Source organism: Bombina bombina, chromosome 7, assembly GCF_027579735.1.
Source record: "Bombina bombina isolate aBomBom1 chromosome 7, aBomBom1.pri, whole genome shotgun sequence".
Taxonomy (NCBI): Eukaryota; Metazoa; Chordata; class Amphibia; order Anura; family Bombinatoridae; genus Bombina; species Bombina bombina.
The window spans coordinates 192,037,287-192,064,103 of record NC_069505.1 but is presented as its reverse complement, the minus strand read 5'-3'; the positions used below and the strand labels follow the sequence as shown (position 1 = coordinate 192,064,103).

The 26,817-nt window shown below is 41.1% G+C and overlaps 1 protein-coding gene across 1 annotated transcript in view; it reads left to right on the top strand.

Annotated features, from left to right (window-relative positions):
• The window catches only part of LDLRAD3 (low density lipoprotein receptor class A domain containing 3), a 352,310-nt gene that overhangs the window by 106,051 nt on the left and 219,442 nt on the right, over positions 1–26,817 (top strand). Inside the window, exon 2 of the mRNA XM_053720522.1 lies at positions 16,667–16,813. Within this exon, the coding sequence (XP_053576497.1) occupies positions 16,667–16,813 (147 nt within the window). The remainder of the gene's footprint in view (positions 1–16,666; positions 16,814–26,817) is intronic.

Here is a 26,817-nt window from a genome sequence, read left to right as displayed (position 1 = left end):
GAGTTCTAGAGTACAGTCAGATCTAGAGAGTTATGACTAGCTGGAGGATAGTGAGTTCTAGGGGCATAGTTATCAAGCTCCGTATGGAGCTTGATGCCCCTTGTTTCCGGGGAGCCTTCAGGCTTGCGGGAAACAGAAGTTATGAAGCAGCGGTCTAAAGACTGCTGCTCCATATCCTGTCTGCCTGCTCTGAGGTGGCAGACAGAAATCAAGCCGATCGAATACGATCGGGTTGATTGACACCCCCTGCTAGCGGTCGATTGGCCGCGAATCTGCAGGGGGAGGCATTGCACCAGCAGTTCACAATGTCCGCATTTATCGATGTGCAGTGGACGTGATCCGCTATATCGGATCATGTCCGCTTGCACCATAGTAAATAGGCCCCCTAGAGTTATAGTTGGTGGTAAGGAACCAGTCTTTTCTTGATAATGTGGTGTAAGTGTGATGTGCCTATCTTGAGGAAGCGGTGGCAGGTGTAATGCTTTTAAAACTACAAGCTCTCAAACAGAGGGACTTAAGATAACAGTAAATGGGGAGGTTTTGTTGCTTACAAATCTTTTATCTAGAGGCTTCACCTCTGTTTTGCTTGGGGTCACGTGGTGTTCCATCAGGTGCTAAGGCACTCGTATTAATTGTGAATAATTTATCTGTAGACACCACTCAGCTTATTCCTTGTTTTGTGTTTGCAAACAGAGCATTAGAACTCAGATTATCTGCTTCTGCTGGCAAGCCCACAGCGCTGACCCAGAATGCCCCATCTCCAGCTTCTTACAGATATAACGAGCTCAGCTTCTCCTGTGCCTTTAATAGAGTGCAGCAGGATGTGCAGTAATGGGGAAATGAGGCGTGCTTTATTACGTTTGCTTCATTTCTTCTTCATTCTTTTGTAACCTATTTTTATGTTCTGTATCCGGGAGAGAAAAATACTGAAACAATTATATGAAACAGCAGAAGAACTGCTAGACCACACACAGGCGCGCACCTCACACCAGGTTGCTCTCATTAAACCATTTGTATTATGCTTTGTGAAGAGCTTGAGTTAAAGGGACACAGAACAGATGCATTAAAGGGGCATCCTATCTTAAAAATAAAATGCTCTTTCTTTTAGTATGTGTTTAACTGCTGCAAAGGGGTTACATACATAGTCACAGTTGTGCTACTGTGCACACCAGATATAAGTGCATGAGAATACAGCTAGAGAGCTAATCAGAAGCAGGCATACATGCGTATACTTCAATTACTGGCCAAATACTGATCTGGAGCAGAATGGGGGTGTTCCAGTAGTGCAATTTTGACTGCTTGTTTAACGATTTTGAAGAAGATTAACATAAAGTAAAGGATAGAAATGTGTTTGAAAATGAATTGATCAAGCAGAGCATGTTATATTTACACTAAAATGTTCTTTGATGCGGCACTTCCAGACTATTTAGTAAACTGCTATGATACCAAAAAATATCGATGGGTCTTTTTTTGTATATAAAAAATAAAATCACTCCAGCTTCTTGCAGTGTCTGTCTTTCCCTTCTCTGACACTATTTTGTCATTTAACTAGAATATGGGCGACACAATATGTGTGGGACCATATTGGCCAAGCCATGATTTCTGTGTAGAGAGGCCTGGTGTTTATAGCCATGGGGAACAGACAGACACGTGTGTCACTGGCAGCTGGGAGAGCTCCTCTTTAATAATATTCGGCTAGATTACGAGTTTTGCGGTATGGGTGAAAAAGCAGCGTTAAGGCTCATAAGGCTGCTTTTTCACTACCTCTGATATTACGAGTCTTGCAGGTTTAGGGGCATCGCACACTTTTTTGTCCTTAACGCAACGTAATTACCGCAGCTTTCAAAAAGTCCTTTTTCAATTGGACTTCCATAGCGCCGGTATTACGAGTTTGCCTGTCTGGCCAAAAAGTGAGCGGTACACCCTATACCGCCAAGATCGATACCTTAAACTGAAAGTCCGTAGTTATGAGTTTTGCGCTACAAAGCTGTACCATAAAACTCATAACTAAAGTGCTAAAAAGTACACTAACACCCATAAACTACCTATTAACCTCTAAACCGAGGCCCTCCCGCATCGCAAACACTTAAATAAAATTATTAACTCCTAATCTGCCGCTCCGGACATCGCCGCCACTATAATAATCATATTAACCCCTAAACCACTTCACTCCCGCATCGCAAACACTAGTTAAATATTATTAACCCCTAATCTTCCGCTCCTAACATCGCCGCCACCTACCTACATTTATTAACCCCTAATCTGCCGCCCTCAACGTCGCCGCCTTCACTATATTAAATGTATTAACCCCTAAACCTAAGTCTAACCCTAACACCCCCTAATTTAAATATAATTAAAATAAATCTAAATAAAACCTACTATCATTACCTAAATTATTCCTATTTAAAACTAAATACCTATAAAATAAACCATAAGCTAGCTACAATATAACTAATAGTTACATGGTAGCTAGCTTAGGGTTTATTTTTATTTTACAGGTAAGTTTGTATTTATTTTAAGTAACTAGGTAGAATAGTTACTAAATAGTTATTAACTATTTACTAACTACCTAGCTTAAATAAATACAAATTTACCTGTAAAATAAAACCTAACCTGAGTTACACTAATACTTAACCTTACACTACAATTAAATCAATTACATAAATTAAATACAATTACCTAAATTACAAAAAACAAACAAACACTAAATTACACAAAATAAAAAAAGAAATTATCAGATATTAAAACTAATTACACCTAATCTAATAGACCTATCAAAATAAAAAAGCCCCCCCCAAAATAAAAAAACCCCTAGCCTAAACTAAATTACCAATAGCCCTTAAAAGACTTTTGTGGGGCATTTCCCCAAAGAAATCAGCTCTTTTACCTGTAAAAAAAAAATATACAAACAACCCCCAACAGTAAAACCCACCACCTACACAACCAACCCCCCAAATAAAATCCTAACTAAAAAAACCTAAGCTCCCCATTGCCCTGAAAAGGGCATTGCCCTTAAAAGGGCATTTAGCTCTTTTTCAAGTGCCCAAACCCTAATCTAAAAATAAAACCCACCCAATAAACCCTTAAAAAAACCTAACACTAACCCCCAAAGATCCACTTACAGTTTTGAAGACCGGACATCCATCCTCAACGAAGCCGGGAGAAGTCTTCATCTAAGCCGACAGAAGTGGTCCTCCAGACGGGCAGAAGACTTCATCCAGACGGCATCTTCTATCTTCATCCATCCGGCGTGGAGCGGCTCCATCTTCAAGACATCCGGCGCGAAGCATCCTCTTCAATCGACGTCTTTTTGCAGAATGAAGGTTCCTTTAAATGACATCATCCAATATGGTGTCCCTTGAATTCCAATTGGCTGATAGAATTCTATCAGCCAATCGGAATTAAAGGTGAAAAAATCCTATTGGCTGATGCAATCAGCCAATAGGATTGAGCTTGCATTCTATTGGCTGTTCCAATCAGCCAATGTAGGTAGGTGGCGGCGATGTTAGGGGTGGCAGATTAGTGGTTAATAAACTAGTGTTTGTGATGCGGGAGTGAGGCGGTTTAGGGGTTAATATGTTTATTATAGTGGCAGCGATGTCCGGAGCGGCAGATTAGGGGTTAATAAGTATAATGTAGGTGTCAGCGATGTCGGGGGCAGCATATTAGGGGTTAATAAGTGTAAGATTATTGGTGTTTAGACTCGGGGTTTCGTGTTAGGTGTAAACATAAATTTAGTTTCCCCATAGGAATCAATGGGACTGCGTTACGGGGCTTTACGCTGCTTTTTTGCAGGTGTTGTACAACCAGCTCACCGCTGACTTAAGCAGCGCTGGTATTGGAGTGCGGTAGGGAGCTCAATTTTGCTCTATGCTCACTTTTTGCCTGTTAATGCCGGGTTTTTGCAAACCTGTAATACCAGCGATGTAGGGAAGTGAGCGGTGACAATAACTTGCAAGTTAGCACCGCACCCCTCATAACGCACAATAGTTTATTTTAACCTCAGCCGTTGACAAAGTGGCCTCTCGTGCTATGTCCCGCACCATGTGCACTCATGCCTAGCTGACATAACTCTGACATATTCCTACACTACTGAGTTATATGTATTATAGGTAAATTCAGCTAATATACACCTAGATTACGAGTTTTGCACTATACCGGGTGCATAAAAAAAACACAAATGAGCGGTACCGCACTTTCCATGGTGCTGCCATTATGAGTTACTGAAAAACCTCCTTGTGCTGTGCGTTATGGTGCGTTAAGCTCCATACCGCACAAAAGCCAAGGGCTGAGTTTGTGCACGCTTTCCCCATCAACGGGGAGAGAGTGTTAGAAAAAAACTAACACCTGCGATCGTGGAATAGCAAATCACCGTAACGCAACCCCATTGAGGGAAAACAAAGTTACGTTTAAACCTAACACCCTAACATAATCACCTAGTCTAAACACCCCTAATCTGCCGCCCCCCCGACATCGCTGACACTAAATAAAGTGATTAACCCCCTAAACCGCCACCCCGCATCGCTAACACCTGAATAAACCTTTTAACCCCTAATCCGCCGCCCTCGACATCGCTGACACTAAATAAAGTTATTAACCCCTAATCCACCGCTCCCCGACATCGCTGGCACTAAATAAACCTATTAACTCCTTAACCACCGGTCCCTCACATCGCAAATAATAAATATACCTATTAACCCCTAAACCGACAGCCCCCCACACTGTAACTAATAAATTAAACCTATTAACCCCTAAACCGCCGGACTCCCACATCGCAAAACACTAAATTAAACTATTAACCCCTAAACCTAACATCCCTTAATTTTAAATTCAAAGTTACAATATAACTATCTTAAAATAAATAAAAACTTACCTGTGAAATAAAAAAAATCTAAGATTAAACTATAAATTAAACAAACATAACTATTCTAATAAAATTTAAAAAAAAAGTACCAATTAAAAAACCTAATTTACAAATTTAAATAAACCTAATACTACGAAAAAAATAAAAAAGTCTAACATTACAAAAAATAATAAACACTAAAATTACGAAAAATAAAAAAACTCTTAGGTTACAAAAAATAATAAATGAAATGATAAAAAATAAAAACAATTACACCTAATCTAATAGCCCTATAAAAAAAGCCCCCCCCCCCAAAATAAAAACACCCCCTTACCTACAATAAACTACCAATAGTCCTTAAAACTGTCTTTTGTATGACATTTCCCTAAGTTAAACAGCTCTTTTACATACAAAAAAATTACAAAGTCCCCCCAACAGTAAAACCCCCCACCCAACCAACTCCCAAAATAAAAAACCTAAGTCTAAAAAAAACCTAAGCTACCCATTGCCCCTAAAGGGGCATTTGTATGGGCATTGCCCTTAAAAGGGCATTCAGTTATTTTACTGCCCTTAAAAGGGCATTCAGCTCTTTTACAGTGCCCAAAGCAAAAGCACACCAAAAAAAAATAAAAAAATAACAATAACACCAGAATATCTACTCACGGTTAATGAAGTCTGGACATCCATCTCCATCCAGGCGGCGACATCTTCATCCTGCGCAGAGCGTCATCTTCATACGATCACCGCCGTACACTGAAGTTGAATGCAAGGTACCCATTTAAAAATGGATTTGATTCTTCAAATTAAAATCAGCCAATAGGATGAGAGCTACTGAAATCCTATTGGCTGAAGTGAACAGCCTGTTTTTTTTATTTTGGGGGGTAGGTTGGGTGGGGGGTTTTACTGTTGGGGGGACTTTGTCATTTTCTGTATGTAAAAGAGCTGTTTAACTTAGGGCAATGCCCTACTAAAGGCCATTTTAAGGTAAGGGCTATTGGTAGTTTATTGTATGTTAGGGGGTGTTTTTTTATTTTAGAGGGGCTTTTTTATTTTTATAGGGCTATTAGATTATGTGTAATTGTTTTTATTTTTGACTAGGTAATAAGCCTGCCCAGAGGGCAGTCTATGTTTAAAAATACAAACCCCCAAGCTAAAGTTACAAAAAATAAAAAAAAGTAAAATTACAGAAAAACCCCCCCAAAGCTATCCAAAATAAAATTTGTTAACCTAAACTAATACCACTATAAAAAAAATAAAAAAACAATATAAAAACACCCCTTAATCTAATACTAAACTACCAATAGCCCTTAAAGGTCCTTTTGTAGGGTATTGCCCTAAGTTAAACAGCTCTTTTACCTCTAAAAAATACGAAGTCCCCCCAATAGTAAAAACCCTCACCCACCAAACCCCCCAAAATAAAAAAACCTAACACTACAAAAAACTAAACTACCCATTGCCCCTAAAGGGGCATTTGTATGGGCATTGCCCTTAAAAGGGCATTCAGCTCTTTTACTGCCCTTAAAAGGGCAATCAGCTCTTTTTCATGCCCAAAAAAACCCTAATCTAAAAAACCCCCAAAAATTAAAATAAAAAAGCCTAAACCTAAGCCCCAAATAGGTACTCACTGTTCCTGAAGTCCAGCGGAGAAGGAATTCTTCCAGACGGATCCATCATCTTCTATCTTCATCCGGAGTGAAGGCGGCGCGGAGCGGAGGTGAAGAGCTGTGTTCCCGATGCCTGGATCCTCAGCGGCAGTCCTCAACGGCGGCGGTCCTCAATGGCGGCGGTCCTCAACGGCAGTGGTCCTCGGCGGCATGGAGGCTCCTCTTCATCCGATGTTCGTCGTAGACTGAAGATTGAATGCAAAGTACCGCAATCAATTTGAGGTACCTTGCTTTCCTATAGACTGACATTTTTAAATCAGCCAATAGGATTAGAGCTACTGAAATCCTATTGGCTGTTCAAATTAGCCAATATGATTTTAGTAGCTCTCCATTGAGGATGCGTGCCCAACTGGCGACGGACGCGTTACAAACGCGATTATAGTATAGATAATTTTGTTTATTATTTTTTGTAATGTTAGAGTTTTTTTTATTTTTCTTATTTTTTGTGTTAATTATTTTTTGTAATGTTAGATTTTTAAAATTGTTTCTTAGTATTAGGATTTTTTAAATTTGTAATTTAGGTTTTTTTATTTTTTCGTAGTGTTAGGTTTTTTTAATCATGTAATTTAGGAATTTTAGTTGGTAGTTTTTTTTATTTTATTAGAATATTAATGTTAGGTTAATTTATAGTTTAATCTTATTTATTTTTTTATTTCACAGGTAAGTTTTTATTTATTTTAAGATAGTTATATTGTAACTTTTAATTTAAAGTTAAGGGGTGTTAGGTTTAGGGGTTAATAGTTTAATTTAGTGTTTTGTGATGTGGGGGGCCGTAATAGGTTTATTTAGTGTCTGCGATGTCTGGGTGCGGCGGATTAGGGGTTACTAGATTTATTTATTGTTGGCGATGTGGGTGGGCAGCGGATTAGGGGTTAATAGGTTTATTTAATATTCGCAATGTGGGTGGGCGGCAGATTAGGGGTTAATAGGTGTAAAATAGTATTTGCGATGCGGGAGGGTCTCGGTTAAGGGTTAATAGGTAGTTTATGGGTGTTAATTTACTTTGTAACATTTTAGTTATGAGTTTTGTGAAACATTTTTGTTTCGCAAAATCCATAACTACTGGTCTCAGATGGCGGAATGGATCGTGTCGGTATAGGCTGTAACGTAAGCATTTTAGCCTCACCGCACATCCTTTAATACTGGCGCTATGGAAAATCCTGCACTAATTTTTGGGCCATAATGCACTAGAAGTTTTTATTATACTTCTACTAGTTTGTCCTCAACATCACCAAGCAGAATTACTTCTCATGTGTCATATTAACTATTTCCTGTAACCTCATGTCTTACTGAAGGCTCGCCAGAAACAGAAGTTATGAAGCAGAGGTCTAAAGACCGCTGCTCCATAACCTGTCCGCCTGCTCTGAGGCGGCGGACAGAAATTGACAGAAATCAACCCGATCGAATATGATCGGCTTGATTGACACCCCCTGCTAGCGGCCAATTGGCCACGAATCTGCAGGGGGCGGTATTGCACCAGCAGTTCACAAGAACTGCTGGTGCAATGATAAATGCTGAGAGCGTATGCTGTCGACATTTATCGATGTGCAGCGGACATGATCCGCTATATCGGATCATGTCCACTCACACCTTCATAAATAGGCCCCTTGTCTCTGTTCCCTCACAACTGATGCACTTCTTTTCATCTACTCTTAAACCAAACCCTACACATTCCTAATACCCTTTAACCTGCATCAGTCATAGAACTCCCTTACAAAACCTTCACTTGGCCCAGCCTCCCCTCTGACTATTGCCCTCTCACCTCAGGCTTTCTTGTACACTAATGTGTATCACACTTCCCCTTATCAGACTCTTCTCTTGACCCTATACAGCTTAACTTCTGTCTCTTCACAGAAAAAGCAATCACCAATGTGACAAATGACTGCTTACAGCCATGTCTAACCATACCTTCATTGTTTCTTTCTCTGGAACATTGTCTGTCCCTTTACCACTCTCTAAAAGGTGCAACATCTGGTGATCTCATCTCATTCTTTTTTCACTAGACATCCTCTTTGCTCACTCACATTACCCTCTCTTTATAAAGTATATTATCCATGATGTCCTCTCATTACCTAAATCTCAATATCTCCAAAACTGAGCTCTTCTTTTCTCCCCTTCATACACAAAACCCAGCTTTGTAACTTCACAGTTATTGTTGGTACCAGTTCAGACTCTCATACTCACTACCTTGGGGTTGCATTTGACTTTAAAAAAATGCTCCTCAGAATCAGTCCTTGACTAATTATTGTCAGTTCAACATTTGCAATGTGCCCTTCCTAACAGAAACTAACGTTAATGAATTTCTAATCTATTCACGTTATACAACTGGACTACTGCAGTTCCAGCTTCTGTCTCTCAAGCTGCCCTCTGTCCTCTTCTACACCATCATAAACATATTTGTGAGACTCGTGTTCCTCACACATCACTCCTCATTTGCTTTATCTTGTCTCTCCTTTGTCTTCCCTTAGCCGGAAGAATAAAGTTCAAATTCTTAACCTTAACATATAAAGCGCTTAGTAACATTTCACTTTCCCACATCTCTGCCCTTGTCTGGAAATACAAATACACTCTCTTTTGTGAGACAATGTCCACTGACGTCTGACTATTGTAAAAGAAAAGCAATAGTAAAAGCTTATCTAATCATGATACAAAAATGCTTTACAATGTACTGTTGGGTATTTCAGATTCACTTTTAATATCTTTTTAAATAATATTGTTTCACAAGCAATATGCACATGGATTTTAGTTAAATGTTTAGTTTATTATTTATTTATTTCTAAAGCGAAACATTGCATTTACCAAAATACTCTGACAGTGCTACCTGAGACTCACGTTTCGAGATAGGAAGAGCTTATATACTTATATATTTCTTATAATACTGTAGGTCTTCAATAAAAAGTGTCCATTGACTCTTCAAAGATTTTCTAGGTTGGAAGATAGTACACATTAAAAAATAATTCCTTTGTTTTAAATGCAGAATAATGAAATAGACAGTGATGTCTTTAGCAGTAATGTACGTTATGCTTCCTAGGACCACTGGTATTACAATTCTGTGCGCTATGCCACATGCTGGTTATTACGGCAGCCATCTTTGTTAGCCACTTAGTGATCTTGTTAGGAAGTAAAGTGAGATAACAGCAGCTTTCACGTGGCCTGTAAGGGGTAAGGAGCTTTTAGAAGAAATGAGACAAGCCTGGCACGCAGCCCAGCATCTCTGTGCCTTATCCTGTGTACTCAGCATCTGGAACCAGACCAAGCGAACCTTAAAGGGCTGTGGGACTCATAAATTGTTTATCTGGGTTTTAAAGGTGAGGTCTAAACACTGAAAACATTTATTTTCCACAACTATAACCGTTGTACAATATCCTGCTCATTCATCTGCAGTCTTTCAGCAAGTTCCTTCTTTTTTCTTTTTTGGCAAATGGTTCTTGAAGGAATCTGCATTACAGTTACCAACAGTGTACTCGTTGCCACTCTATGTGCCCTGGTGGGTATGATTTGACAGTTTGTTGGGATACCGTTTACTACATGTGCTGCAGGATTAGATTCATGTTACTTGAATAGCAAGAAAAGCAACATTTGTTACTAGAGCTGGCAACCTTCATTACTCTGAGGGCGTGTGCGCCTATTTCATTGTGATTCTTCTAACAAAGAGCTTATGATAGCGCTAGAGCTGAATATGTACTTGTATTGACTGTGCTGTTACCAGCTTGTAACCAATCACATTAACTAGGGGTCCACAACACGCCTTGCTCCTTAAAGGGCACATGATGACATCTTCCCCTTTACCATTCCTTTGTCTGTCTATCTCTAGGTTCTCTATCATCATGGGCCTCCCTGGCCTAAAACCCCAGTAGGTGTGAGATCACTGCACTGTATGTTACACAGACTGAGGGAAGTTCTCAGAAAATCAATCACTAAAATGGGGCAAGTCACCACTGATTCCTTTCAGAAGTCACATGGTCATGTGCCTGTCATGCGTTTAATCACTTGCTGATTGGTGGCTAACTGTAGCCACTAATCAGCAAGTGCTACCCAGGGTCTGAACCAAAAAATGGTCTTGCTCCTAAGGGGTCAATTTATCAAAGGCTTTGCAAGCCTTTCGACCCCCTACGACTGCAGGCTCTTACAAGAGAACCTGCACACCGTATTTAACAAGCAGCAGTCATCAGACCAACCTTTTGCCACCTCTAAGGTGGCGAATTTCAATCTCCCCAGTCTTCTCCTGCCCGTGCGTGATTGGCTGTGCGCGGGCAGGGGGCGGGATTGCACACAACCTCAAAATAGCGCTCGTGTGCAATGCTGAATTTCACCTGGGGAATTCAGCCCACCAGAGGCGAGCTGCGGCGGACAGGGGCACGTATATGATAACCTTTAAGCTTACATTCCTGCTTTGTCAAATAAAGATACCAAGAGAATGAAGAAAACATTATAATAGAAGTAAATTAGAAAGTTGCTTAAAACTGCATCCTCATGAAAGAAAACAATTGAAAAGAAGCCATGACAAGCTATAAGAAAAGGAAATTGCAGAAACGTAATGTACGAAAATCAACCACCAAATTGTTATTAGTGTATGTAAACATGATTGTTAGACTATTCTAAACTGGAGCATTGATTGACTTTGCTGAGAATGGTGAAATAGAATAGCAATGTAATAATGATGGTGACAAACATAGGTTTAGAAAAGGTTTTTCTGAAATGGGAAAAATACACAATACAGAAAAGGTACAGATGGGGGCAGGATGAAAAGGAAAATGAGAGAATGAATGGATACAAAAGATCTGGCTGAAAAGTATCTGAACCAATGTTCAAGGCTTAGCTATGGGGGATGGCAATCATCAGCCAATAGGTCAGTGTCTAGTTGGCAGTGACTTATAGAGAGAGCAGTCATTAACGAATAGGTCAGTGTCTAGATGGCTGTGACTTATTGAGAGGGCAGTCAGCAGCCAAAAGGTCAGTCTCTAGATAATAGTGACATATTGAGAGAGCAGTCATCAGCCAACAGGTTAGTCTCTAGATGGCAGTGACTTATGGAGAGAGCAGTCAGCAGCCAAAGGTCAGTCCCTTGATAATATTGACATATTGAGAGAGCAGTCATCAGCCAATAGGTCAGACTCTAGATGGCAGTGACATATTGAGAGAGCAGTCATCAGCCAATAGGTCAGACTCTAGATGGCAGTGACATATTGAGAGAGCAGTCATCAGCCAATAGGTCAGTCCCTTGATAATATTGACATATTGAGAGAGCAGTCATCAGCCAATAGGTCAGACTCTAGATGGCAGTGACATATTGAGAGAGCAGTCATCAGCCAATAGGTCAGACTCTAGATGGCAGTGACATATTGAGAGAGCAGTCATCAGCCAATAGGTCAGACTCTAGATGGCAGTGACATATTGAGAGAGCAGTCATCAGCCAACAGGTCATTGTCTTAATGGCAGTCACATATTGAGAGAGCAGTCATCAGCCAACAGATCAGTCTCTAGATGGCAGTGACATATTGAGAGAGCAGTCATTAGCCAATAGGTCAGACTCTAGATGGCAGTGACATATTGAGAGAGCAGTCATCAGCCAATAGGTCAGACTCTAGATGGCAGACACATATTGAGAGAGCAGTCATCAGCCAATAGGTCAGACTCTAGATGGCAGTGACATATTGAGAGAGCAGTCATCAGCCAATAGGTCAGACTCTAGATGGCAGTGACATATTGAGAGAGCAGTCATCAGCCAATAGGTCAGACTCTAGATGGCAGTGACATATTGAGAGAGCAGTCATTAGCCAATAGGTCAGACTCTAGATGGCAGTGACATATTGAGAGAGCAGTCATCAGCCAATAGGTCAGACTCTAGATGGCAGTGACATATTGAGAGAGCAGTCATCAGCCAATAGGTCAGACTCTAGATGGCAGTGACATATTGAGAGAGCAGTCATCAGCCAATAGGTCAGACTCTAGATGGCAGTGACATATTGAGAGAGCAGTCATCAGCCAATAGGTCAGTGTCTAAATGGAAGTGACATATTGAGAGCAGTCATCAGCCAACAGGTCAGTCTCTAGATGGCAGTGACATATTGAGAGAGCAGTCATTAGCCAATAGGTCAGACTCTAGATGGCAGTGACATATTGAGAATGCATTAATCAGCCAATAGGTCAGTGTCTAAAACGCAGTGACTTATTGACAGGGCAGTCATAAGCTAACAGTTCAGTCTAAGGAAAGCAGTTACTTATTGACAGGGTAGTAACAGCCAACATATCAGTCTTTAGATGGCAGTGACATATTTTGAAAACAGCCATCAGCCAATAGATCAGTCTCTAGATGGCAGTGACATTTTAAGAGAGCAGTTATCAGCTAATAGATCAGTCCCTAGATGGCATTGACATATTGAGAGAGCAGTCATTAGCCAACAGGTCAGTTTCTAGATGGCAGTGACTTATTGATAGAGCAGTTATCAGCCAACTGGTTAGTCTCTAGATGGCAGTGACTTATTGAGAGGGCAGTTATCAGCCAATAGGTAAGTCTACATGGCAGTGACATATTGAGAGAGCAGTCATCAGCCAACTGGTCAGTCTCTAGATGGCAGTGACTTTTTGAGAGAGCAGTTATCAGCCAATAGGTCAGCCTCTCTGGAATGCAATTGTGTATTGACAGGGCAGTCATCAGCCAACTGTTCAGCCTCTAGATGCAGTGACTTATTGAGCAGTAATCAGCTAAAAGGTCAGTCCCAGGAAGGCAGTCAATTATTGACAAAGCACCCATCACCCAACTGTTCAGTCTCAATAGAACAATAACATATTGAGATGGCAGTCGCCAACTCACAGCTCAGGCCCTGGATGGCAGTCACTTACTGAGAGAGCAATGATCAGGTAACATAGCAGTCACTTATTGAGAGGGCAGTGATAAGCTAATAAGCAGTCTCTAGAAGGCAGTCACTTATTGAGAGGGCAGTGATCAGCTAATAAGCAGTCTCTAGAAGGCAGTCACTTATTGAGAGGGCAGTGATCAGGTAACATAGCAGTCACTTACTAAGAGGGCAGTGATCAGCTAATAAGCAGTCTCTAGAAGGCAGTCACTTATTGAGAGGGCAGTGATCAGGTATCATGGCAGTCACTTATTGAGAGGGCAGTGATCAGGTATCATGGCAGTCACTTATTGAGAGGGCAGTGATCAGGTAACATAGCAGTCACTTATTGAGAGGGCAGTGATCAGCTAATAAGTAGTCTCTAGAAGGCAGTCACTTATTGAGAGGGCAGTGATCAGCTAATAAGCAGTCTCTAGAAGGCAGTCACTTATTGAGAGGGCAGTGATCAGCTAATAAGCAGTCTCTAGAAGGCAGTCACTTATTGAGAGGGCAGTGATCAGCTAATAAGCAGTCTCTAGAAGGCAGTCACTTATTGAGAGGGCAGTGATCAGCTAATAAGCAGTCTCTAGAAGGCAGTCACTTATTGAGAGGGCAGTGATCAGGTAACATAGCAGTCACTTACTAAGAGGGCAGTGATCAGCTAATAAGCAGTCTCTAGAAGGCAGTCACTTATTGAGAGGGCAGTGATCAGGTAACATAGCAGTCACTTACTAAGAGGGCAGTGATCAGCTAATAAGCAGTCTCTAGAAGGCAGTCACTTATTGAGAGGGCAGTGATCAGGTAACATAGCAGTCACTTATTGAGAGGGCAGTGATCAGCTAATAAGTAGTCTCTAGAAGGCAGTCACTTATCAGAGAGCAGTGACCAGGTAACATAGCAGTCTCTAGAAGGCCGTCACTTATTGAGAGATCAGTGATCAGATAACATAACAGTCTCTAGAAGGCAGTCACTTATTGAGAGATCAGTGATCAGATAACATAACAGTCTCTAGAAGCAGTCACTTATTAAGAGGGCAGTGATCAGGTGACATAGCAGTCTCTAGAAGGCAGTCACTTATTCAGAGAGCAGTGATCAGGTGACATAACAGTCTCTAGAAGCAGTCACTTATTGAGAGGGCAGTGATCAGGTAACAGCAGTCTCTAGAAGCAGTCACTTATTAAGAGGGCAGTGATCAGATAACATAGCAGTCTCTAGAAGCAGTCACTTATAGAGAGGGCAGTGATCAGATAACATAGCAGTCTCTAGAAGCAGTCACTTATTAAGAGGGCAGTGATCAGATAACATAGCAGTCTCTAGAAGCAGTCACTTATAGAGAGGGCAGTGATCAGATAACATAGCAGTCTCTAGAAGCAGTCACTTATTAAGAGGGCAGTGATCAGATAACATAGCAGTCTCTAGAAGCAGTCACTTATTAAGAGGGCAGTGATCAGATAACATAGCAGTCTCTAGAAGCAGTCACTTATTAAGAGGGCAGTGATCAGGTAACATAGCAGTCTCTAGAAGCAGTCACTTATTAAGAGGGCAGTGATCAGGTAACATAGCAGTCTCTAGAAGCAGTCAATAATTGAGAGGGCAGTGATCAGGTATCATGGCATTCACTTATTGAGAGGGCAGTGATCAGGTATCATGGCATTCACTTATTGAGAGGGCAGTGATCAGGTATCATGGCATTCACTTATTGAAAGGGCAGTGATCAGCTAATAAGCAGTCTCTAGAAGCATTCATTTATGGAGAGGGCCGTGATCAGGTAACATAGCAGTCACTTATTGAGAGGGCAGTGATCAGGTAACATAGCAGTCCCTTATTGAGAGGGCAGTGATCAGGTAACATAGCAGTCCCTTATTGAGAGGGCAGTGATCAGGTAACATAGCAGTCACTTATTGAGAGGGCAGTGATCAGGTATCAGAGCAGTCACTTATTGAAAGGGCAGTGATCAGCTAATTAGCAGTCTCTAGAAGGCAGTCACTTATTGAGAGGGCCGTGATCAGGTAACATAGCAGTCCCTTATTGAGAGGGCAGTGATCAGGTAACATAGCAGTCCCTTATTGAGAGGGCAGTGATCAGGTAACATAGCAGTCACTTATTGAGAGGGCAGTGATCAGGTAACATAGCAGTCCCTTATTGAGAGGGCAGTGATCAGGTAACATAGCAGTCACTTATTGAGAGGGCAGTGATCAGGTAACAGATGTGTATTTGGTTGATAAAGTAAGTGACCGGTAGGTGAGCCCAGTAAGATTATACCATTATTATAGCAGGTTGCACACCTGGGATATCTGCTTTTTGTTGATATTACATTATTATCTCCAGCGTTAGCAGGTTGGTCCCTGGTTAGGTGCTCAGCTCTACATGGTCTATAAATCTATTTCCTCTGGTTGTCGGCTTAACAGCCGGGGAACCACAGCTTATAATGTTACTTCTGAGTTCTAGCTTGTTAGACTGTCCTTAAAATTATTCCCTGGTTCCTTAAAGGGACACTGAACCCAATTTCTTTTCTTTTGTGGTTCAGATAGAGCATGCAATTTTAAGCAACTTTCTAATTTACTCCTATCATCAATTTTTCTTCATTCTCTTGCTATCTTTATTTGAAAAGCAAGATAAGTTCACAACCTGGGTTGTTCTTGCTGATTGGTGGCTAAATTCACCCACCATTAAACAAGTGCTGGCCAGTTTTCTGAACCAAAATTGGCTGGCTCCTTAGCTTAGATGCCTTGATTGATAATAGGAGTAAAATAGAAAGTTGCTTAAAATTGCATTAAAGAAAAAAAATGGGATTAGTGTCCCTTTAATCAGCAGTTTTTCTCCAGTAAAAGTTTAAAGGGACATAAAAGTACAAAAAAGAAAATACTACAATGTGGTATTGCCTGTTATCGTTGCACTACTGCATGCATATAACTATGTGTTTAATCACTGCAAAGGGCAAAGTCAACTCCAGAGCAGCAATGCACTACTGGGAGCTAGATGAACACATCTGGTGAGCCAATGACATATGTGTAGCCACCAATCACCATCTAGCTCCCAGCAATGCATTGCTGCTCCTGAGCATACCTAGGTATGCGTTCCAATAAAGGATACCAAGAAAACTAAGTACATTTGATAATAGAAGTAGACTAAAATTCTCTTAAAATTCCTGCAATATGAACTGTGAAAGTTAAATTTTTTTGATGTCCCTTTAAGTTATCTGACAAGAGGATAAGCTGTTTTATTGCATTATTATGTGTCTTTCAGTGGGTTACACAGTGCTTATCACCTGCAGCTGCCAGACGAAAATGTGCTTAGTCCGCTAATCATTCCCTCTTTTGCAGAGAGCCAGTTCCTTCCTGGAAATAACTTCACCAATGAGTGTAATATCCCTGGAAACTTCATGTGCAGCAACGGGCACTGTATCCCTGGTGCCTGGCAGTGTGACGGGATGCCCAACTGCTTTGATGCCAGCGATGAAAAGGAATGCCGTGAGTTGCTCTGCCCCCTCACCCACCAACTTGCATGTGCTCATATACTGCCATCACTCACATTACTGTGTTTTATTCTTCCTCAGAGTTCTTACACAGTCTTGTAGAACCTTTGCCTGCCGGCCGTCTGGCTTTCTATAGACGGTAGAAGGAGGTCATTATTAGACTATGCACAGTATTCTTTTAGTACGTATAAATGAACTATTTGTAACCGTGCAAAAGAAGTCCGACAGCCCAGAGTCTGTGAAGTATTTGTATAATGTAAACAGAACTTTATTTTACAATCTTGCAAGTGATCAGGTCTAGCGAAATCAGGAAACTTAAAGGTGCACTGTAGATTTCTAATATACAACAAAGCACTGAGAACAAGGATTCTTTTTGTTTTAGCAGATAATACTGTGGTTTGGATGCACATACCCCTTACTGTACACCAGGTATATTAAAGGGACATAGAACTCACAGTGTAACTTTCATTAATTTGCTTAGAGAGTACAATTAAAAATATGTCCAATAAACATCTCTCTGTTTCACTTGTTGATACCTGTCCCCTTTTCATGAGAGTATAGTAAGATAGGCTTAGGAGCGTGCACATCTCTTGAGTATTGTTTGAGCCAAATGTGTTACAATGTTATACATATATTGCTCAAACATGTGCACGCTCCTCAGCCTAGTTCATAATGCTCTCATGGTAAGTGACTGTTTCAATAAAGGATACTGAGAGAAAGAAGTGAGTTTGATAATATAAGTGAATGGGGAATTGTATACTCTATCCAAGCAAGTCAATTTTATTTTGACCTCCATGTCCCTTTAAATAAGGATCTATCTTAGTTTGTACACTGTGTTTTACTGTGACTACAGGCAATTGCTTCATTTCTTTTAAAAGATACGATGAGTCGACAGATTTCATCCTTCTGGGATATCACCTCCTGGTCAGCAGGAGGAGGCAAAGAGCACCACAGCAGAGCTGTATATATAGCTCCTCCCTTCCCTCCCACTCCAGTCATTCTCTTTGCCTGTGTTAGTGTAGGAAGAGGTAAAGTGAGGTGTTAGTTTAGATTCTTCAATCAAGAGTTTATTATTTTTAAAATGGTACCAGTGAGTGCTATTTTACTCAGGGTGTAGCCGTATTCCTTGTTAGCCTCTAGAGTAGAGCTACAGGTGACTTTAAAGCAATGGGAACTGGTGGGATTCACTTCTCACTGCGCCTCCCATACTGAGTGCTGCCCTTCAGATGACGGTCTTAGCATATTTTAACTAAGACCCTGTATGTCTCCACAGATCTACAGGAGGGAGCAGAAGGACCTCTTGGATGTGGGACTGATCATGCTGTCGTTCAGCTTCCAGGTACGTGCAGCTATTATATTCTGGGACACTTTTAACTCAGAAAAGGGCTGTAGTTGGTGCCTATTATATGGTGAGGGATTTAGACCTTCTAAAGCAAGGACTACCCTTAGTACTGTGTACCACTCGACTCAAGGCCACACTTGGGCATGTAGTGGATATAGGTCATATAGTGGGGATGTTTCAAATGTGCTCCTGCTGTGCAAGTGTTTTTTGGGTGAGACAGTATTTTTGTGTCTTTATTGAGCAGAGGTGCACTGTAGGAAGAATCTCTAAAAAAGGATTCTGCGACACGGTCAGTTTTTCTTTTCCCGTCGATCGTTTGTCAATCTTAGCCGGAGATGCACTGTATTGCCGCCCACGAGGGGCGGGGTTAGTTTTGCGCGCTTCAGACCGGATATGTCTAGAAGCCGCGCATTTTCTTCCGACATCGGAGCCCGGCAGAGGAGGTTGTTTCCTGACGTTAGCTAAGACTGCATGGTTGACGTTTAGAAGCAGGCGGTCTTAGGCGTTCGGGAGACTTGCAGTCTGTGTCAGTGTGCCGTGGGGGCAGGTAGGCGCCGTAGCGGAGCTGTGGCGAGGAGGTGCACTGTTGTTTAACTTTTTTTAAGGGCACTAGAGATTAATTTCTGTCATAATTGCTGTTTATTTGGGGCTGTAAAATTGGGTATTTATACACTTAGAGGATCAGTTCCACTGTTTTTCCTTAACTTTGTCAACAGTCACATTAGGCTGTTTTCATATTTTTGGGAGTGTATATACATTTGATATTTCACAGTACCACTATCAAACTTGTTTATGATAGGGGAGGATCTTCAGAGCATTACACGTCCTTTATGTTTGAATGCCAATGTGGAGCCCCCTGTTACTTTTTGTCCCTCATGCACTGAGAGGACCTTACAGTTTAGAGAACAAATTTTCTTTAATAAAAGTTTGTGAAAAGCGGATGCTTCTCAGGATTCTGCTGAGGAGATTCAGAGTATGCCGCAGCTTTCTCCCCAAGCGTCACAGCCCTTACCGCCCACTCAAGCGGTGCCTAGTTCTTCGACAGCTTCTGCTGCGATCACACTGCAGGATATTGCTGCAGTTATGTCATCTACACTTTCAGAATCGTTATCTGCCTTTCCAGTACTTCAAGGCAAACGCAGTAGGAAGGAGACCCACGTGGTCTATGCAACTTCTGATGCTTTGATGGTGATCTCCGACGTACCCTCCCAGGGTTCTGAATTGGGGGGGTATAGAGGCCCTATCCGAGGCTGAACTTTCTGACTCAGGAAATGTATTGCCCCTGACGGACTCAGATGTGATGTCCTTCAGGTTTAAACTTGAACACCTCCACCTGTTACTAAGGGAGGTTTTGGTAACTCTGGACGACTGTGATTCAATTGTGGTTCCTCCAGAGAAATTGAGTAAGTTGGACCGTTATTTGGAGGTCCCTTCTTATTCTGATGTTTTTCCAGTTCCTAAGAGAACTTCAGAAATTATTGCTAAGGAATGGGAGAGACCGGGTATTCCATTCTCCTGTTTTCAAGAAAATGTACCCTATAGCTGACGCCATTAGAGATTCTCGGCAGACGGTCCCTAAGGTGGAGGGAGCTATTTCCACCTTGGCTAAACGAACTACTATCCCTATCGAGGATAGTTGTGCCTTCAAAGACTCTATGGATAAGAAATTGGAGGGTCTCTTTAAAAAGATTTATGTTCATCAAGGGTTGCTATTGCAACCGGCGGCCTGCATTGTTACGGTTACGACTGAGGCTGCATATTGGTTTGATGCTTTGGAAGAATCTCTGAAAACCGAGACTTCTTTGGAAGAAATACAAGATAGGATTAAAGCTCTCAAATTGGTTAATTCCTTTATTACAGATGCAGATTACTTTGCAGATTACCAAATTGGCGGCTAAAAGTTCAGGATTTTCCATTTTAGCGCGCAGAGCCTTATGGTTGAAATCTTGGTCTGCGAATGTGTCATCTAAATCAAAGCTTTTGGCTATTCCTTACAAGGGGAAGACCCTGTTCGGGCCTGACTTGAAGGAGATTATTTCTGACATCACGGGAGGTAAGGGTCATTCCCTCCCTCAGGATAAGAAATCCAAACAGAGGGGTCGACAGAGTAATTTTCGTGCCTTTCGAAACTTTAAGGGAACCCCCCTTCCTCTTCTTCTAAACAGGAAGTTAACTATTCGCAAGACAAATCTACCTGGAGACCAAACCAGTCATGGAACAAGGGTAAACAATCCAAGAAGCCTGCTGCTGCTCCCAAGTCAGCATGAAGGGTTGGCCCCCGATCCGGGACCGGATCTAGTAGGGGGCAGACTGTCTTTCTTCATCCAGGCTTGGATAAGAGATGTTCAGGATCCCTGGGCATTAGAGATACTGTATCGGGGATACAAGCTGGAATTCAGAAATTCTTCCCCCAGAGGAAGGTTTCTTCTTTCTCGATTCTCTGTAGACCAGATAAAGAGAGAAGCGTTCTTACGCTGTGTAAGAGACCTTTCCTCCATGGGAGTAATTTGTCCCGTTCCAATTCAGGAACAGGGACAGGGGTTTTATTCAAATCTGTTTGTAGTTCCCAAAAAAGAGGGAACTTTCAGACCTATCTTAGATCTCAAGAGTCTAAACAAGTTTCTCAGAGTTCCACCTTTCAAGATGGAAACTATTCGTACCATTCTTCCACTGATCCAGGAGGGTCAATTTATGACTACCGTGGATCTAAAGGATGCATATCTTCATGTTCCTATCCACCGAGATCATCACAAGTTCCTGAGGTTTGCCTTTCTGGACAAACATTTTCAGTTCGTGGCTCTTCCTTTCGGTCTGGCCACGGCTCCCACAATTTTCACAAAGGTTCTGGGTTCTCTGCTGGCGGTTCTAAGACCACAGGGCATTGCAGTGGCGCCTTATCTGGACAATATTCTGATCCAGGCGTTGTCTTATAAGCTAGCAAAGTCTCATACCGACATTGTTCTGTCCTTCCTGAGGACTCATGGGTGGAAGGTAATTCTGGAAAAGAGTTCGCTAGTTCTGCAGACAAGGGTTCCTTTCTTGGGAACTCTTAATCGACTCTCTATCCATGAAAATCTTTTTGACGGAGATCAGAAAATTAAAGATTCTGAACACATGCTGAGCCCTTCAGACAAATCCTCGACCGTCAGTGGTTCAGTGCATGGAGGTAATTGGATTGATGGTAGCAGCAATGGACATCATTCCGTTTGCTCGGTTTCATCTCAGACCTCTGCAACTGAACATGCTCAGACAGTGGAATGGAGATTATACAAATTTGTCTCCTCAAATAAATCTAGATCACAAGACGAGGGACTCTCTTCTATGGTGGTTGTCGCTGGATCATCTATCCCAGGGGACATGCTTCCTCAGACCCTCATGGGTGATATTGACAACGAATGCCAGCCTGATAGGATGGGGAGCAGTCTGGAACTCCTTGAGGGCCCAGGGTGTATGGACTCAAACGGAGTCTCTACTTCCCATCAATATCCTAGAGTTGAGAGCAATATTCAATCCGCTTCAGGCTTGGCCTCAGTTGGCTTCGGCCAAATTCATCAGATTCCAGTCGGACAACATTACGACTGTAGCTTACATCAATCATCAGGGAGGAACAAGGAGTTCCTTAGCGATTACAAAAGTAGCCAATATAATTCAGTGGGCGGAGTCTCACTCTTGTTATCTATCGGCGATCCACATCCCAGGTGTGGAAAACTGGGAAGGGGATTTTCTGAGCAGATAGACATTTCATCCGGGAGAATGGGAACTCCATCCGGAGGTATTTGCCAAACTGATTCTCAGATGGGTCAGGCCGGAGTTGGATCTTATGGCGTCTCGTCAGAATGCCAAACTTCCGAGATATTAGACCAGGTCCAGGGATCCCCAGGCCCAGCTGATAGATGCCTTGGCAGTACCTTGGTCTTTCAGCCTAGCTTATGTGTTCCCTTTATTTGCTCTCCTTCCCCGGGTGATTGCTCGAGTCAAACAGGAGAGTGCTTTGGTGATCCTCACCGCTCCTGCGTGGCCTCGCAGGACTTGGTATGCCGATCTGGTGGATATGTCATCTCAGCCACCGTGGAAGCTTCCATTGAGGAAAGACCTTCTCATTCAGGGACCCTTCCATCATACGAATCTAGTTTCTCTGCAGTTAACTGCTTGGAGATTGAATGCTTAATTTATCTAAGCGAGGGTTTTCTGATTTGGTCATAGATACCTTGATTCAGGCATGCAAGCCTGTTACTAGAAAAATTTACCATAAGATAGGAAGTAAATATCTTTATTGGTGCGAATCCAAGGGCTACTCATGGAGTAAGATTAGGATTGCTAGGATTTTGTCTTTTCTCCAAGATGGATTGGAGAAAGGGTTGTCAGCAAGTTCCTTAAAGGGACAGATTTCTGCTTTATCTATTTTGTTACACAAGCGTCTGGCAGATGTTCCAGATGTTCAATCTTTTTGTCAAGCTCTGACTAGAATCAGGCCTGTGTTTAGACCAATTGCTCCTCAGAGTTTGAATTTACTTCTTAAAGTTCTTCAAGGGGTTTCGTTTGAACCTATGCATTCCATAGATATTAAGTTGTTATCTTGGAAAGTTTTATTTTTGGTTGCTATTTCTTCTGCTCGCAGAGTTTCTGAGCTTTCGGCATTACAATGTGATACTCCTTATCTTATTTTTCATTCCGATAAGGTGGTGTTACGTACCAAACCTGGTTTTCTTCCTAAGGTTGTTTCAAATAAAAATATTAATCAGGAAATTGTTGTTCCTTCCTTGTGTCCTAATCCTTCTTCTAAGAAGGAGCGTCTGTTACATAATTTGGACGTGGTCCGTGCCTTAAAGTTCTACGTAGAGGCGACTAAAGATTTTCTTCAATCGCCTTCCTTGTTTGTTGTTTTTTCAGGGAAACGTAGGGGTCAGAAATCTACGGATACCCCTCTTTCTTTTTGGCTGAAGAGTATAATCCGTTTTGCATATGAGACTGCTGGTCAGCAGCCTCCTGAACGAATTACGTCTCATTCCACTAGGGCTGTGGCTTCCTCATGGGCATTCAAAAATTATGCTTCTGTTGAACAGATTTGCAAAGCTGCAACTTGGTCGTCTCTTCACACTTTTTCCAAATTTTACAAATTTGATACTTTTGCCTCGTCTGAGGCTGCTTTTGGGAGGAAAGTTCTTCAAGCAGTGGTGCCTTCCGTTTAGGTCCCCTGTCTTGTCCCTCCCTTTCATCCGTGTCCTATAGCTTTGGTATTGTATCACACAAGTAAGGATGAAATCCGTGGACTCATTGTATCAATTAAAAGAAATTGAACATTTATTCTTACCTGATAAATTTGTTTCTTTTAAGATACGATGAGTCCACGGCCCACCCTGTTTTTATGAGACAGGTTTTATTTTTGTTAAACTTCAGTCACCTCTGCACCTTGGCTTTTCCTTTCTCTTCCTAACTTCGGTCGAATGACTGGAGTGGGAGGGAAGGGAGGAGCTATATATACAGCTCTGCTGTGGTGCTCTTTGCCTCCTCCTGCTGACCAGGAGGCGATATCCCACAAGTAAGGATGAAATCCGTGGACTCATCATATCTTAAAAGAAACAAATTTATCAGGTAAGAATAAATTTTGCTTTTTTTTTTAAATTAGGTTACTATTGGATTCATTATTGAGGTTAAATAGCAGCAAATTAACAAAGCATATATTTGTACTATTTCAGATCATCGATTTTGGAAGATAAAGGATATAATGTGCCTTAAAGTGATGGTAAACTCTCCCCTTTATAAAAACAGATCCGGAATGTTACTGATATTTTAGATGGAGTTTAACTCATCAGTTGTAATGAAGTTGCGCTATAGTTTACTTTTAAAAATAGATATGAATTTCAAATACCCCACGCTCTACCGCCCACTTCAGAAGTAAAATTTTCTGTGAGCTAACGGTTTGAATTGTTGTCCAATCAGCGCTCTCTCCATATGGCACTTTTGTTGCAGCTAGAGCACTGATTAAAGAACAAATCAAACCATAAGATCACAGAAAAATTGACTTTTGAAGTGGGCGGGGCAGCATGGGGTATTTGAATTTCATATCTATATTAAAAAGTAAGTTATAGCGCATCTTCATTACAACTGATAGATTAAACTCCATCTAAATTATCACTAACATTTCTTATCTGATTTTATAATGGGGAGAGATTACCATAACTTTAAGAAGTTAGCACTGGGCTTTCTTGGTACAGAAGTATTTAAACATTTGTTGTGTTATTTGTGGAATTATAAGTTTAAAAGGATAGTAAAGTAAAAATTAAACTTTCCAATTCACTTCCGTTATCAAAATTTACACAGTCTTTTTACATGCACACTTAATGAGGCATCTTCTCCTACTGAGCATGTACAAAAGCTCACAATATATATAGCTATATGCATTGTGTGCTGATGGCTGTCACATGATGGTTACATGCACACTTTCTGAGGCATCTGCTCCTACTGAGCATGTGCAGAAGCTCACAGTATATATAGGTATATGCATTGTGTGATTGGCTGATGGAAGGAAAATGCAACTAACTTTTAAAAAGTTGTCAGAAAAAATCTACAGCTCATTTGAAATTCAATCTAAGTGTTATTGCATTGTCTTTATGTATCTGTTATGTCGTTCTACTGCATATAATGGTCCTTTATACTCTAGCACAGGGTTATACAAACTTTTTTCCCAGGGCCCTGATACCACATACCTTTGTGACCCTATTTTTATGCTTGGTCTGAAAATTTCTGAAGTAATATACAAGATTGTTGCAATTTTTGGCAAAGTGACTAAAATGTGTGCATACTTTATACCTGATTGTAGTCAAATTTGAATGTGTTGTAAAAGGTAATAACACTTATACAACTCTCATACAATAAACACACCACACACACATATAAAACACGCACCACACACAGTCTTATACAACACACACACACTCTCATATAACACACACTCTCATACAATAAACACACCACACACACATATAAAACACGCACCACACACAGTCTTATACAACACACACACACTCTCATATAACACACACTCTCATACAATAAACACACCACACACACATATAAAACACACACCACACACAGTCTTATACAACACACACACACTCTCATATAACACACACTCTCATACAATAAACACAACACACACACATATAAAACACGCACCACACACAGTCTTATACAACACACACACACTCTCATATAACACACACTCTCATACAATAAACACACCACACACACATATAAAACACGCACCACACACAGTCTTATACAACACACACACACACTCTCATACAATAAACACACCACACACACATATAAAACACGCACCACACACAGTCTTATACAACACACACACACTCTCATATAACACACACTCTCATACAATAAACACACCACACACACATATAAAACACACACCACACACAGTCTTATACAACACACACACACTCTCATATAACACACACTCTCATACAATAAACACAACACACACACATATAAAACACGCACCACACACAGTCTTATACAACACACACACACTCTCATATAACACACACTCTCATACAATAAACACACCACACACACATATAAAACACGCACCACACACAGTCTTATACAACACACACACACTCTCATATAACACACACTCTCATACAATAAACACACCACACACACATATAAAACATGCACCACACACAGTCTTATACAACACACACACACTCTCATATAACACACACTCTCATACAATAAACACACCACACACACATATAAAACACGCACCACACACAGTCTTATACAACACACACACACTCTCATATAACACACACTCTCATACAATAAACACACCACACACACATATAAAACACACACCACACACAGTCTTATACAACACACACACACTCTCATATAACACACACTCTCATACAATAAACACACCACACACACATATAAAACACGCACCACACACAGTCTTATACAACACACACACACTCTCATATAACACACACTCTCATACAATAAACACACCACACACACATATAAAACATGCACCACACACAGTCTTATACAACACACACACACTCTCATATAACACACACTCTCATACAATAAACACACCACACACACATATAAAACACGCACCACACACAGTCTTATACAACACACACACACTCTCATATAACACACACTCTCATACAATAAACACACCACACACACATATAAAACACGCACCACACACAGTCTTATACAACACACACACACACACTCTCATACAATAAACACACCACACACACATATAAAACACGCACCACACACAGTCTTATACAACACACACCACACACACTCTCATACAATAAACACACCACACACACATATAAAACACGCACCACACACAGTCTTATACAACACACACACACTCTCATATAACACACACTCTCATACAATAAACACACCACACACACATATAAAACACGCACCACACACAGTCTTATACAACACACACACACACTCTCATATAACACACACTCTCATACAATAAACACACCACACACACATATAAAACACGCACCACACACAGTCTTATACAACACACAACACACACACTCTCATACAATAAACACACCACACACACATATAAAACACGCACC